We start from the raw sequence: 15263 nt of genomic DNA, 5'->3' as shown, positions 1-15263 counted from the left end.
TCCAGCCGAAACTGGTTTGGCTCAGTGGATAGAACATCGGCCTACGGACTGAAAGGTCCCAGGTTCGATTCCAGTCAAGGGCATGTACCTTGGTTGTGGGCACATCCCCGATGGGGGGTGTGCAGGAGGCAGCTGGTCGATGATTCTCTCTCATGGACGTTTCTAGCTCTCTGTCCCTCTCTCTTCCTCTCTGTATAAAAATCAATAAAATATATTTAAAAAAATTATTAATCCATCTCCCCTGAAAGTAATAGAAAGGACAATAGCCTAAACAGACTGTTTATGCCTGGGTTTTCTTTCCATTTTCGGCCTTGCTCAGAGCCTGTGCTCAAGTCCATGCTAACTGCCCAGTACTTTCTGCACTTCCCCACCCTGCCTGCTTTCTTCTGTTACACCTTTCTTCTTCATTTATCTGGCTCAACTTCCCACGTACCTTCTGAGGTGTAACTAGCATGTGAATTCCACAGTGAAATCATCTCTGATTGTGTCCTGTCCCCCAGAGAGAAGTGACCTCTCCTTATTCTGAACCCCGTCATCCTTGGCCCATTTCCACCCTAGCTGTGGAAACTGCCGGAAGGGACGTGTCTGACCCACCTTCTGTATCTTACATCCCTTTCCTCAGGGTCTGCCACAAGTAGTAAATATTTCTTGAAAAGAGCTGAATTGGAGCTATCATAAATCTTGTTATGCTGCTTACGTAATAATTGACTTCTCACCTACTATAAATTTTTCAGGAGTGTCACGAGATGTTATAAATATTTCAGTTCTGGAGTACAGCTTCTACACCAAATCTCCTTGCTGAAAGATACATTAGTTCTTTCATTTTACATCATTAAATTCCGTTTCATAGACAAGTTCACACATTTTCAACTAGTCCTCACAAGTGGATCAGTTTTTCCTGCAAATCTCAAACTGAGAAGCTGAGTAGAAAGAATGAAAACCCATTTCTAATATGCTCTACTAATGGATCAGAGCTCATTTGAACCCGTCTTTGAAATTAAGTGGTATTCCCCCTTTCCACATCATCATTCCATTAACTTTTGCCAATACTACAGCAAAAAAAATATTGAAGTATTTTGGTATCTCTTGTGGTTATATGTGAGCATATACCTTTATCACTTGGACTGAGCTTCTGGCCCTCACCATGGCACGTCACTCGGTTTATAACTGAGTCTGGGTGGCTCTAGGTTTGAAGTAGGCAAGTGGCTGAGGCCTCTGATTTGGTTCTACCATGATGTGGTTCCCGGTCCAATTTCCTTTTCCAGGCCTCTCAAAACTAGCCAGGCTTTTGCTGGGAGGGAGGGGATTCGGTTCCTCTGATCTCATGATTCTTAATGGGATGAGTGCCATGCTGGTCTCCCTCCAGTTTTCTAAAGATTATGTAATTCCGGGGAAGCCTGAATCATGGTTTTTTTTCTTTTCTTTATTGATTAAGGTATTACACAGTGTCCTTATACCCCCATGGTCCCTTACCCCACTCCTCCACTCATTACCTTACCCCCTGGTGTCTGTGTCCATTGGTTAGGCTTATATCATGCATACACGTCCTTTGGTTGATCTCTCCTCCTTACCTTCCCCTTCCAGGCCATCCCTCTGAGGTCTGACGGTCTGATTGATGATTCTCTGTCTCTGGATCTGTTTTTGTTCATCAGTTTATGTTATTCATTATATTCCATAAATGAGTGAGATCATGTAATATTTATCTTTCTCCAACTGACTTATTTCGCTTAGCATAATGTTCTCCAGGTCCATCCATGCTGTTGCAAATGGTAGGAGTCCCTTTCTTTTAATAGCAGTGTAGTATTCTACAGTTTTTTAAACCACTCATCTGCTGATGGGCACTTAGGCTGTTTCCAAATCTTAGCTATGGTTAATTGTGCTGCTATGAACACAGGGGTGTATATATTCTTTTCTTATTGGTGTTTCTAGTTTCTTGGGATATATTCCTAGAAGTGGAATTACTGGGTCAAATGGGAGTTCCATTTTTAGTTTTTTTTGTTTTGTTTGTTTTTTTTTAAGGGATTTCCATACTATTCCCCACAGTGGCTGCACCAGTCTGTATTCCCACTAGCAGTGCATGAGGGTTTCTTTTTCTTTGCATCCTCACAGCACTTGTAATTTTTTGATTTGTTGATGATTGCCATTCTGACAGGTGTGAGATGGTACCATATTGTTGTTTTGATATGCATCTCTAGGATTATTAGTGACTTTGAGCATATTTTCATATATCTATTGGCCTTCCTTCTGTCTTCTTTCGAAAAGATTCTATTTAGCTCCGTTTCCCATTTTTTGTTTGGGTTGTTTATCTTCCTTTTGCTAAGTTGTATGGGTTCCCTTTAAATGTTGAAGATTAAACTCTTATTGGAGATAACATTGGCAAATATGTTCTCCCATGCAGTGGGCTTTCTTATTGTTATGTTGATGGTTTCTTTTGCTGTACAGAAGCTTTTTGTTTAGATATAGTGTTTATTTTCTCTTTAGTTTCCATTGTCTTAGGAGCTGTATCAGTGAAGAAATTGCTTTGGCATATATCTGAGATTTTGCTACCTGTGGATTCCTCTAAGATTTTTATAGTTTCCCATCTACGTTTAAGCCCTTTATCCATTCTGAGATTATTTTTGTATATGGTGTAAGTTGGTGGTCTAATTTCATTTTTTTTTTTTTTGCTTGTATCTATCCAATTTTCCCAACACCATTTATTGAAGAGACTGTCTTGATTCCATTGTATGCTCTTGCCTCCTTTGTCAAATATTAATTGAGCATAGTAGTTTGGGTCAATTTCTGGGTTCTCTATTCTATTCGATTGGTCTATATGTTCTTATGCCAGTACCAGGCAGTTTTGAGAACAGTGGTTTTGTAATGCAGCTTGATATCTGGTATTGAGATCCCTCCTACTTTGTTCTTCTTTCTCAAGTGAATCATGTTTCTTAAAGTCCTTCCCCTCCACCCTATTTTCAACAGCCTCAAGCACAGAGGCTCCCATAAGGTATGTTGTTGAGTGACTTGAGCTGTCTTCCTATCCCACCCAGGCCCCAGAATGTTACCCCTGTCAATAATTTGTGAAACAACTGTGATAGTTATAGTTTAGACAGATTTTTATCTAATCTGTGCATGAGGGAATATTTAAACCTACACCAGAGAGAAACAGAAACTATATATTTTTGTGAAATTGAATAGATTTAAAAATATCTTTGTGCCAAACCTAAAAAGTATTATTGTGGTAGGACTAACGTGATATTTTGAAGTTAATATGTAAATAGGTATGGAAAAGCAACAATTGATAGAAATTATAATTGATTTTCTGGCTTAATCAGCATCCTTTTTGCCAAAGAGAGGCACTTAGTATAGTGATTTATATTTCCCATTTCTAAAATTGGCAAGGTACTAAAGATAATGTTTATCTTTCAGCTAGTTAGCATTTTGGGTAATCAGGCAAACACAATCACTATCCCAGTCTAGAGCACAATGAAATAAAAATCCTTTTTTTGGGGTAAAATAATTATGACAATGCAAGTATTTTTCTGCATTATTTTAAAAGTCTAATAGTTTCATTTTTTAAAAGGGAGACTTCCAAATAGAATTATTTTTTTTGTATTTATTAAAATGAGCATTTTTGAGTAGCTCATTATATATATATTTTAAATACTATAGTGAGTCTTCAAATAACATCGGTTTAATCAATGTCATTTCCTCATAACATTGATGAGATACCATAGGAACTTAACTCTCATTCTTATCAATTAGCCTTTTATTATACATTGCTTCACCTAAAATTGCAGAACCTATTGATGATGTTAAGTGAGAATCTTCTGTGCTTGCTTCTTAAGAAAGTGCCCTCCTACTAATCAATGATCTTAACAGAAACTCAAGAAATGAGGACCAGATACTCATTTTGTCCAAGCACAACGTGTGCTTTTAAAGAAACATAAGAGAGTTGAAAGGCAAAAAACATGTAATCATTTAATTAAAAAAAACAATTTTGACTGTTTTTCTTTAATCTTTGAATGAAAACATGGATAAAAAATAATATTTCTATAAACTCCCTATGAGCCAGAGACTGTTCTAAGTGCTTCATGCATCTAATCCATCCTCTCAGATAGGTACTGCTTTTAAGCCCCACTTTCTAAACGAGGAAACCCAGGCACAAAGATTGCGCTGTGTACCCAGTGTTAGTTGATGCACGGGGAGCCAGACTCCAGGCCTGGCAATGGGCTCAGTGCCCGCACCTCACCTCTACCCGCAAATGCCTCCCTGCTCGAGTTAAGACTCCACAGGATGGTTCTTATTGGAAGTTAGCTTGCCAGATTCCAATGGTACAAGATATATTTAACAAATTTTAGTATTTGTAGAACTTTTGTAGTGAGCATTTATCAAAAGTCTAAGAAAAGCTCTTAAAGACAGACATACACAACATAAGCCCAAACAGATTCTTAAGTCTTACCCCAAGCCTACAGGATCAGAATCTGGGGGAGAAGGGTGGAATATGAGGAGGAATGGAAAGAGGAACTGGTGGAAGATACATAGTGAAATACATTTCTAAAAAGCCCTCCAGATTCTGATGCACAGCCAGAATCAGGAATCACTGATCGAGGGTCTGCATCTTTTTTTTTTTTTTTTTTTAAAGTTTTGCTTGGCTTTTTAAAAAGGGATGAACTGGCTGATGTATCTGCATATGTCAGAGTTATAGTAGTATGTGGTGGCACAGAGCATCCAAGAGCAAATTATAGCTTTTTATTATGGTGCTTACATTTTTAATGGCTATTGCCTTTCCCCTCCTGGTCACTTCAATTCTCGTATAAAAGAAGTTATAACTCTATTGTCATGGAGTGTGTAGATATTTGCCACTGGGCAGAATAACATTTTCCCTACCAGCCTTTCTCACCCACATCTGAGAATGTGTTTATCATCACAGCTGTTGAAACGTAGGAGATTTAGCATTTATTTAGCATGCTTGTGGTTACCAGGTCAGGGTTGATTGCTCTCTGCAGAATATGTTTAGTTTACTCTATCCTTTCAGAAATTACTGTGTATGTTTGATTATTCATGTTCATCTTAGTAACAGGTGAAATTCCAGAACTTGGAGAATGATTATGCATGTTTTTGCAATACCTAGACATGTTAAGCATGGCCATTAGAAAATCTTGCCCTAATGCTTTGTTTGTAGCTGTTTGATCATTGTTGTAAAAACAATCATTACTTTTTTCCCCCCACAGTGAGATGATGTGTATAGAAATAAGTACGTTTAGAATGGCTAAGGATTTGTAGGATGGAAGCGAAATGAAAATGAGGAGTTATATGCTATTTGTGCAGTAACAGATGAGTAAATGCTCATAATCTCACCGATCCTTCCCACGGTCCTACGAGTGTTGGGCTGTCATGTGTACACAAGTTCAGCAGAGCAGGCTGGAGGGTTCTGAGCCACTCATATGTTTTGCCAAGGGCCTGCCAGTGGTTGAGAAATACTTATGAACTGAATAATTAGAGCTCACCAAAGACAGAGAAAATAAGATTCCAGCAGAGAAAATCCTTGTCTTTGACTGGAAAGATAATTAATCTCTCCAAAAATAAATGAAAGGCTATACAATCCTTTCTTTTGACTTAGCCCTTTCATTGTGGAAGAGAAAAAAGGTACTATATCCATCATCTTTATTTTGGGTAAGATGGCATAATGGCTCATTTATTTAGAAGTGAATGCTTGAGGTTGTGTCAAGAGTTGAGTTCTCCCCTCCCAATATGATTAATTGTGTTCTTCACCGATGACTACTAATTGTTCTGTGAATTAAAGTCATGTTAGCCCAATGACATTTAGGATCTCAATCATGATGCAGTTCAGAAATTATTTGAAAATGCCAAAAGAGCAGCTTTACTAAAGAAAAATCTGTCTTGAACTTTGAAGTGCTGGGCCAAATTAATGGGTGGGACCTAATATTCTATTTATAGGTGAACAGAAGAATCTATCACAGTGATTGGTTTTCATTTAGATTTGTATCAAAGGCACTGTCTCTGGCTTCCAAGCTTCTTACATGGTGAAGGACCAATGTGTTATCCAAACTCATACACTAGTCAGGTTGTTTATATAAAAGTTTTAGAAATTTGCCCTGGCAGGATGGCTAAGTTGGTTGGAGTGTCATCCTATACACCAAAAGGTACTGGGTTCAATTCCTGGTCAGGGCACATATCTAGGTTGTGGGTTTGATCCATGGTAGGGGCATGTACAGAGGCAACTAATTGATGTCTTTCTCCCTCCCTCACTCCCTCCCTTCTCAAAATCAATAAAAATATTGATTTTATCCTTGGGTGAGAATTAAAGGAAAGAAGAAATTTTGGCAAGTATTTAAGAGCATTTCATTTAAATCACCTATAAGTCATATGAAATTACTGCTACAAAATTATGCCTCATAGTTAGAAACTGGTAATTTGGCAAATATTTTTTAACCCTTTTAGAGAAATTAAAAGTTCAGTAGGTTTATGGATCCTGACACCTTGTTCAACTTATAGATGAATGAATAGCATATGGGTCAGATCAGGATAATCTTACCAGAAGTATTTACAAATATTAAACATTAATATGAAATTGTCGTGTCATTTTAAAGAAAAACAAATTTCCATTTTTAAAGCATTGTCCAGTGATTATTTATCTAATAACCTCAGTGTTCAGCTTAGTTGAATATGCTTAGAAATAACACAAGCTTTTATCAGACAGCATAAAACTATATGAAGTTCTCAGGGAAAGAAATGGAAGAGTTCATGTGTCTCCTCAAAGTCCTTATTTTTTCAAATAAAAATCTAAATTGGCTCAGAAAATGAAATTAGAGTACTGCTGTTGGTGTGCCTTCATTATAAATTGTACTTTTCAAAGTGTTTAATCTTTTAAGACACATTTAAGACATGAGTAGAGCAAAGAATTTTTAATTTCAGAAACTATAAATTTCTACTATGTCTTTCCCAAGTTGCAACAGTAATTTAAAGGCAAACTTTTCTGTCTTCGTCTCCTTTTCACTCTTTTTAGGTTCAAGATCATTTGCCAGATAGTGCTTTAAAGTGTGCTGTTTATTCTGAGTTTTAGGCATGGTGTGGCATTCAAAAGTAATGTACCTACACCTCAAGCACACAGAGTCTAAATGAGGGGATAAAACATGTACATACAGACCCATCACATAAGTCAGGTGGTGATTTCGATGCTGGAAACTACCGGGTGCATTTCGTACAGATGTACCAGTTATTTCTAATGGTCTGTAACCACAACGAACAGCACCGACGGCATTTGCCGAAGGATGAACACTGAAGAGGCTGAGGCGTTGGTACAAAGGTGTCTGCCGTTAGATGTGAATACTTTAATGGCATATTCAAACAAAGCCCCTGGTAGGATGTGGTTTTATCGGCATGGTAATTAAGCATTTGGGTGTCTGTGTTGTGTTTTTCCAGGGCAGCAGAGGAGAAGTTGGACCCATGGGACCCCCAGGCGTACCAGGTAAACTGGTAAGTCATGTTTTCAGGCTCCAGCAGTTTATCTGCTTCGTATAAAACACGGTGCATTAAAAAAGAAATAAGCAAGGAGAGAAAAACGATTCACAAAGGGCAATTTAATCATCCTTTTTTGATTCTTGTTGTTTTTGTGAAGATGTGAAAAAAGTAAGTGGGTAATTTCAAACTATATTTAAAACGCCCTCCGAGGGCATTTTAATCAGTGCAGTTTGAAGCATACATTTTAAAACAGGGACAGACATCAGTTGCTACATTTGGCCTCTGGTTGTTCTTGGACTGGAAGGGACTGTGCTGAATGCCACCTTCTCCTCCTCCAGCTGGCTGCGCTTGTTTACACAGCGAGAGGAGCAGCGCCCTGGCAGGGGCAGGCTCAAAGAGCCCACTGTTGGGAAGGAGTGCAAACTGGAGAACAGGGAGCTCAGAGGTGGGGGAGAAGGGGTAGGGGGGCTGGTCTCTCTTCTGAGAATGTGGGAAAGAGGCAGGTTTGAGGAACAGGGTAAAACCAAAACCACACAGCTCATTAATTTCAGACAGGCGTCAACACACCCGGGGCCTGTGTGCTTTCAGCAGCAGTGATTCTGGGGACACGGTGTTTGCTTTTCAGGGTTCTCCTGGCAGCCCTGGCCTCCCTGGCCTGCCTGGCCCCCCCGGACTTCCTGGAATGAAAGGTGACAGGGTAAGAAGCTTTCTAGCCCTCCAAAAGGCCCCTTGTTTGGAAGGGATTTCTACGATGCTGAGAAAACCAATCCTGCTTTTGGCTTTGCTTTTAGAAAGTTCTAAATTTTTTGAACTTATCACAGAGAGCTATCAAGACAGGTACTTGAAATTACTGAGAGCTGATATTAGGAAGCCAAAAAACAACAACAAAAAAACACCCTATTAATATAATAATTTATCAGGAGGGTGGGGAAATGGAAGAAAGTAAAAATTTCTGTTGTAATCATGCTCTCTATTTAGATCTGAACTTACATTCTTACTAGTCAAATTGTACATGAATGGGATCAAAGAATGTCCCAAGTTGCCCCAATGCCCTGGGGGGGTGGGGGGTGCAATTGCCTGTTTCTCTAGGTCTTACCTGACTCTTATTAGGTGGTGAGAGAAGGAGATGTTCTCTTCTTTCACAATATTTGTATTTGTGCTTATCCACCAGCCCAATAAAGGGGGTTGAGTCATTTCAGACTAAATATTAAAACACTGAAAAAAATATTATATTTCATGCATTACAGGGTGTAGTCGGTGAACCTGGTCCAAAGGGTGAACAGGTAGGTCCTAGTTGAATGGTAGTATAAAATGCAGGGTTTAATGTGCATGACTATGCTCTACCAGCAGGGGGCACTAGCTGGCTTATGGGTGTAACCAAAATGTTGGAGGCCAGTGGTTTTTCTCGCTGTGTTTCACCATGAGTGACACCTAGAGTTTAGTTTGGACTGTAGCCTTAGTCACTGTTTTTATAAGCTGGAGCTAACGATGGCTCTGCTTCCAGAGCTACACATTTTCCTTCCTTTGAAAAAACTGGCCCTGCCTCTCTCCTTCACCAAATCGGTTTATTCTGATGAAGCCTTCCTTTTAAGTTTCTCTGTGTCAAGGAATTAACAAATAACCTATGCATATGAATTAGAATCAGTCCTTTCTCTGGAGATCTTTTCATACTGTAAGAGCCCTTTGTCAAAGATTACCTAATTATAAGGTTGCTGAATACTCTCAGTAATCCTTCATTTTAGCAGAAACTTGGCCTCACCTTCTGGCCACTTCCTTTTGTTTTCTTCTCACATATGGATTCTTTTAAATTTTATTTTTTAATTACAGTTTACATCCAATATTATTTTGTCTTATTTAGGTGTACAGCATACAAAATGCTCCCCTCAATATTTCCAGTACCCACCTGTCTAGGCCATTAAATTAAATTAATTCATTAACTAATTAACTAATTTTTTAAAAATATATTTTATTGATTTTTTACAGAGAAGAAGAAAGAGGGATAGAGAGAGTTAGAAACATCGATGAGAGAGAGTCATCGATCAGCTGCCTCTTGCACACCCCCTACTGGGGATTATGCCCGCAACCAAGGTACATGCCCTTGACCGGAATTGAACCCGGGACTTTTCAGTCCGCAGACTGACGCTCTACCACAGTGCCAAACCGGTTTCGGCTAATTAACTAATTTTTAATTTTTACTCAAGGACATGCTTAGAGAGAGGAAGGGAGAGATAGATAGAGAAAGAGACATATCAGTGTGAGAGAGAAACATCAATCAGTTAACTTTTGTACATGCCCTAACAGGGGATTGAACCCCAACCTAGGTATGTGCCCTGACTAGGAATCCAACCAGCAACCTTTTGGTGTATAGGATGACACTCAAACAACTGAGCCACCCTGACCAGGCTAGGCCATTTCTGATTTGGCCTGGCCACTGACAGCTAGATTGGAAAGCCACTGAGAGCATTTTGTATTTCTGCATGATCCTGGAAGCAGTGTGGCCATTTATGAGTGCCCATTAGTTTGACTAAGCAGGGGAAGGGGGGGTGCTAAGAATTTTAAAATGTGAGTCTTAAATTTTCAAATGTGACTGAATTTTCAGGGTGCTGCTGGTGAAGAAGGTGAAGCAGGAGAAAGGGGTGAACTTGTAAGACATCTTTTTTTTCTGGTTAATGATGGAGACTTACTGACTTCAAACTCTATTACAACATACATTTTTCCTTTTCTCTGCCCATCTTATCTTTTGTCTTCTTTAAAAGTTAAGATGTTTCTTATATAACATAACAAATGACTCTCCAAGATTACAGCCAAGATCAAGTAAGGCAGAGGGGAAACATTGAGATGGTGATAGACTGAGCCTTAAACCTTTGGAGAACAAAGTGTTCCTATTCCCTTAGACATGGTGAATTCTCCTGTGGGTTTACATATACACAATCAGGGTAATATATCATAAAGAGGCGATATGCAAATTGACCATCATACCCTCATAAGATGGCTGCCTACAACCAGGCCAGCAAGGGGGTTAGTGAGGAATGACCAAATGGCTGAACAAGGAGGCTGCAATCAGCTGGCAGGGGAGTTAGTGAGGGTCGACCAAACAACTGAACAGCAGGCTACATGGGACGATCAGGCCAGCGGGGGGGTCATAAGGGGCAACCAGGCCAGTAGGAGGGCAGTTGGGGGCGACCAGGCTGGCAGCGGAGGCAGTAAGGGGTGACCAGGCTGGCAGTAACGGGGCAGTTGGGGCCGATCTGGCCAGCAGGGGAGGCAGTTATGAGTGATCAGGACGGCATACAGAGGCAGTGAGGGGCAATCAGGCTGGCAGGGGGCGGGGGGGGGGGGAGAGGGCAGTTAGGGGTGACTAGGCAGGCAGGCAGGTAAGCGATTAGAAGGTAGTGGTCCAGGATTGTGAGAGCGATGTCCCACTGCCGGTTTAGGCCCAATACCCAGGATCAGGCCTAAACCGGCAGTCAGACATTCCCTGAGGGATCCCAGATTGGATAGGGTGCAGGCTGGGCTGAGGGGGCCTCTAGTGTGTGTGTGTGGTGTGTGTGTGTGTGTGTGTGTGTATATATATATATATATATATATATATATATATATATATATATATGTATATTATTGATTTCAGAGAGGAAAGGAGAGGGAGAAAGAGATAGAAGCTTCAATGATGAGAGAGAATCATTGATTGGCTGCCTCCTGCATGCCCTACACAGGATCAAGCCATAACAAGGGCATGTGCTGACCAGGAACCGAACCGTGACCTCCTGGTTTTTACGTTGACACTCATGTGCTGACTATAGAAAGTCTGTGAATATTGCCTCTCATGGAAAGAAAACATTAAAGTTTTAGTATAGTTAAAAAACTGTGGCTCACAGGTGGGCATTCTCTTTGCTCTAAAACCCTCCAAAGTGGTGACCCCCATCTCTACCTGCAGCTAAACCCACAGGAAGACAATAAGGACAAGTAATTGTTACTGCCAGGACAGCTAGGTACCTTGGTTCATCCTTAGGTTTTGACGACGTCTAGCATGACCTAGTGTGGAAGCTAATGTTTGGTCCTTGGGGGTGGGTGTGATGGATTCCTCATAAATTAGTTTTGGAGATCTTTTAGTGCAGGAAAATATTCTGATAATGTTTTTATTCAGATTTACAGGATTTAGAGTTCGTATAAATGTAACATTTGAATTAGGCAAAGCTTCCTAACTATTAAGCAAATTCCACAAATAATTATTTCTATTTTAGTCTTCTGTTAAAATTGTTCATTTTATGGACTAAGGGGAAGTTTTAAATCTTCTGTTCGGTAGTGAAGATGAACTAATGTGCTAAAACTTGAGCTGCATTCATATCTAGACTTGATGGTGGGAGATTTTTAAGGTGTTTTTTTTTTTTTTGGCCTAAAATATGCATATTTGGCTTGATAGACTTCCGGGATTCATTTTAAAATATTGTTAGAGTTTGGAAAACAAAGTCATAGGTTTAAATGCCTATTAGGTTTTATAACAGAATGCTAGTTTAATACCTTTTGACACTTTAATTCTCACCGCCTAGCATTTTAGATCTGGATGGAGCTTGGATAGCTCTGATTCAACCCTGTTACTTAACCAGATAAGTTAGCCAAGTTTGGGAGGTTCCCTGGCTCACACAGGGTAGCAAAGCTAAGTAGCAAAACTGGGAGGAGAATTCAACTTTTGAGTCTAATGGCTTTCTGTGGTGTCAGGGTTCATCTCTGTTCACGGTTTTCTATAGATTTCAGCAGCATAATATCTTTGTGAGTACAGTGTTCTAATATAATTTTGTTTTATTGATTTAGGGAGATACAGGATTACCTGGCCCAAAGGGAACTGTAAGTATAATGAACAGTAATGGTTCAAAAATAAAAATATCAATAATGCTGGAGAAAATGCAATGTTTTGCTTTATGAAATCATTCTGTAAATTCAATTCTTAATAGATTTATCTTCAAGGAAATGAATGTCTAAATTTATTCTTTACATAGTGGATTAATTCAAAGAACTAAACAACAGAGCAAATAGATCTGCCTATTGAACTAAACATTCTAACGGATATGTTTTTTCTTTCTTTCATATTACAAGTGGCTCAATGAATATATTACATGGTAATTTCTTCCCCAAATGGGCCATGTTTAAAGAACTGACTTGTGCTTCATGGTGATGAGAGAGTATAATTGAGTTTTGTTGGCAGTTGTACAATTTGTTGGCAAATATTTCAGTAATTTTCTTAATCTCCAGGGTATTCTATTTGGGGAAGTAAGATAGAGACAGAATGCATAAGAAAATGTAATAGAGAATTATTAGAGCTGAAAAACAATTACCTTTTTTAATTAATCATTTTGTAGAAACTAAACTGATGTCCTTAGAGATTAGATGAATTCAGAATGATAGAACCAATTAGCGGCAGACCTGGGATGACCTATAATTTGAAAGGCATGCACTAGGACAATAAAGATTTAGTGTAAGGAGAAAAGATGAAGCTCAGACCTCAATCTCAGATGTCACTAGCCACCAGCTGCCAGTGAGTCTCCAAGTCCTTCCTATTTCTGGAATCTCCCCCACTCCTCTCCATCCCTGTCCAACTTATGATCCTTGTGGCAGCCATGGACATCTAGAGAGAAAAGATAAAACACACTACCCCTGCTCTGCTTTAAATCCTTCAGGGATAATAGTTGATGGAGTAAAATTGGATTCTTAGCAAGGTGCCCACAGCTTTTGACAAAGTGTTGTCTGCCTTGCCTGTCTCCTCTCCTCTCCTTCACGTCTGGAATTGCATCTGTTTGCAGCTCTTACATGGCATGCTGTCTGGTGCCTTGTGCTGTTCACCCAGCCTGCTGCCTTCTGTTTCTTCCCTTAAAACAGCCACCTCCTCCTATACAGTCAGCCCCACTTTCTCTGGGGAGACTCACCCAGACTTGGTCACAAAGCCCTGCCCTAGGTTCTTTACACACCACTGAGGTGGCAATTATTACTAAGTTGTATTAACTTAGCTGCTTGCATCCAGCCTCTAAATGCCATCTCAAGATTAAAGTAACATTTTTCTGCCTAAGAATCGTAGATGGAAATGGTTTGGGATTGAGAAAATGTAAAAGATAAGCCACCTTAGAATTTGGTAATAAAGATGCTCTTTCATGGTGCAGCAATAATTGTTAATGTTCAAGCTATAAAAGAAAAATGAATAATGCAGTGATCACTTCATTTAAATTTGGACATAATACTAGGAATTAGCTCTTGATTCCTCACCTTTCTTTCTATTTCCCCCCACCCCCTTTCTCCAACACGACTCGGGTGATACTGATGAAATTAAAGTGTACTGTCCCAGAATCAGGGGAAATAGTCACTAACAGAAGACTTTTGCTGTCCTTAGTGATTTCAGCGTAGACTAACTTGATACCAAGTAAAGCCTGTTTCTACTTTACCATACCTCTCCTCATCTGAGGATTTCCCCCCAAAGATCCAGGATCCTTATCATATCCTGGTGCCTTGATCTCTTCATCAAAAATTTCTTGTCTCTTGTTCCAACAATATGTTAGCATTGTCAGCAGAAACTACACTGATTCGGTCTCCTTTGTTTCCTGCCAGCTCGTTAATGCATTTCTGCATTCATTTGGCTTCTCCTCTGGGTTGCTTCAGAAGCTCTGACAGTTCTGCACTCTAGTCACCTGACAACTCCCCAGCCTTCCATCGCACATCCTTCCCTCTCCCTGTCGACACTGTCTTTCAGGAAGTCTTTTAGCTGTAATTTCTTCCTAGGAGCAATTTTGACAGGTTGAGTTAGATGAATATCTTTTTTTAAAAATTTTTTTGCATAAAGAGAGATTGGAAAAAGCACACTTGCTGAGATTTCTTTGGATGTGTCTGGTGAAAGCATTCCTTCGTTGCCTTCTTCCCTTCAGTTGGAGACATTTGAGTGTTTTGAAGAGCTTTTTGTAGAGAAATGTTTCATAGGAAAAGGAAGCAGGATTAAGTTGCTTTATGAACATTTGTATCTTGAACTCTAGCATCCCTTGCTGCCTCCTGTTCTTCTTCTTTTTTTTAAAATATATTTTATTGATTTTTTTACAGAGAGGAAGGGAGAGAGAGATAGAGAGCTAGAAACATTGATGAGAGAGAAACATCGACGAGAGAGAAACATCGACCAGCTGCCTCTTGCACACCCCCTACCGGGGATGTGCCCACAACCAATGTACATGCCCTTGACCGGAATCAAACCTGGGACCTTTCAGTCCGCAGACCGACACTCTACCACTGAGCCAAACCGGCTTCGGCTGCCTCCTGTCCTTTTATCTTCTCATTCTTATTCTATAAACAACAGTACATTGTAACTACTGCGCCACAAACTCTACCAGAGGTAGCTTAACAAAAAGTGAATTAATTTAGTCTCTTTCTAAAAGCAGTTATTGTGCTCGAGGATTCTTTTAAATGCTTTCAGTGGCCTGCTTCCAGAAAACAAAAATCTAATGTGTATATGCTTTTGTGCTAAGGAAACAGTTTATTTCTAACTTCATAAATATTTAGATTTTTAACTTTTCAATACTTAAATTATGGACTTACTTGTTTTGTTCCAGTATTTTAAAAGCATTGATTTTAAATGCAATGTTGTCAATGTGGTGTTTTACATGCATTGGTTTAGTTCATGTTAGTATTTTATAATTACTGGATATATCTGGAATCTTCAAATTCTCCGAAGAATCTTATAAAAGCTAAATACCTCATGTTCTCAGAGATATCTTTGTTTTATGCTTGCTGTGTTGGTGATATACAAAGTAACATGTAAGAACTTGTTGGCC

The 15263-nt window shown here is 39.4% G+C and overlaps 1 protein-coding gene across 2 annotated transcripts in view; it reads left to right on the top strand.

The window, feature by feature from the left end:
* Positions 1 to 15263, top strand: part of COL9A1 (collagen type IX alpha 1 chain) — an 86650-nt gene that overhangs the window by 53487 nt on the left and 17900 nt on the right. For both annotated transcript variants that reach the window (XM_084890397.1, XM_084890398.1), the window contains 5 exons: positions 7426 to 7479; positions 8090 to 8161; positions 8712 to 8747; positions 10064 to 10108; positions 12274 to 12306. In XM_084890397.1, the coding sequence (XP_084746523.1) occupies positions 7426 to 7479; positions 8090 to 8161; positions 8712 to 8747; positions 10064 to 10108; positions 12274 to 12306 (240 nt within the window). The remainder of the gene's footprint in view (positions 1 to 7425; positions 7480 to 8089; positions 8162 to 8711; positions 8748 to 10063; positions 10109 to 12273; positions 12307 to 15263) is intronic.

Source organism: Pipistrellus hanaki (genome assembly GCF_964339955.1).
Source record: "Pipistrellus hanaki genome assembly, chromosome: 7".
In the NCBI taxonomy this organism is placed as follows: Eukaryota; Metazoa; Chordata; class Mammalia; order Chiroptera; family Vespertilionidae; genus Pipistrellus; species Pipistrellus hanaki.
This window is presented reverse-complemented; position numbering and strand designations above follow the sequence as displayed.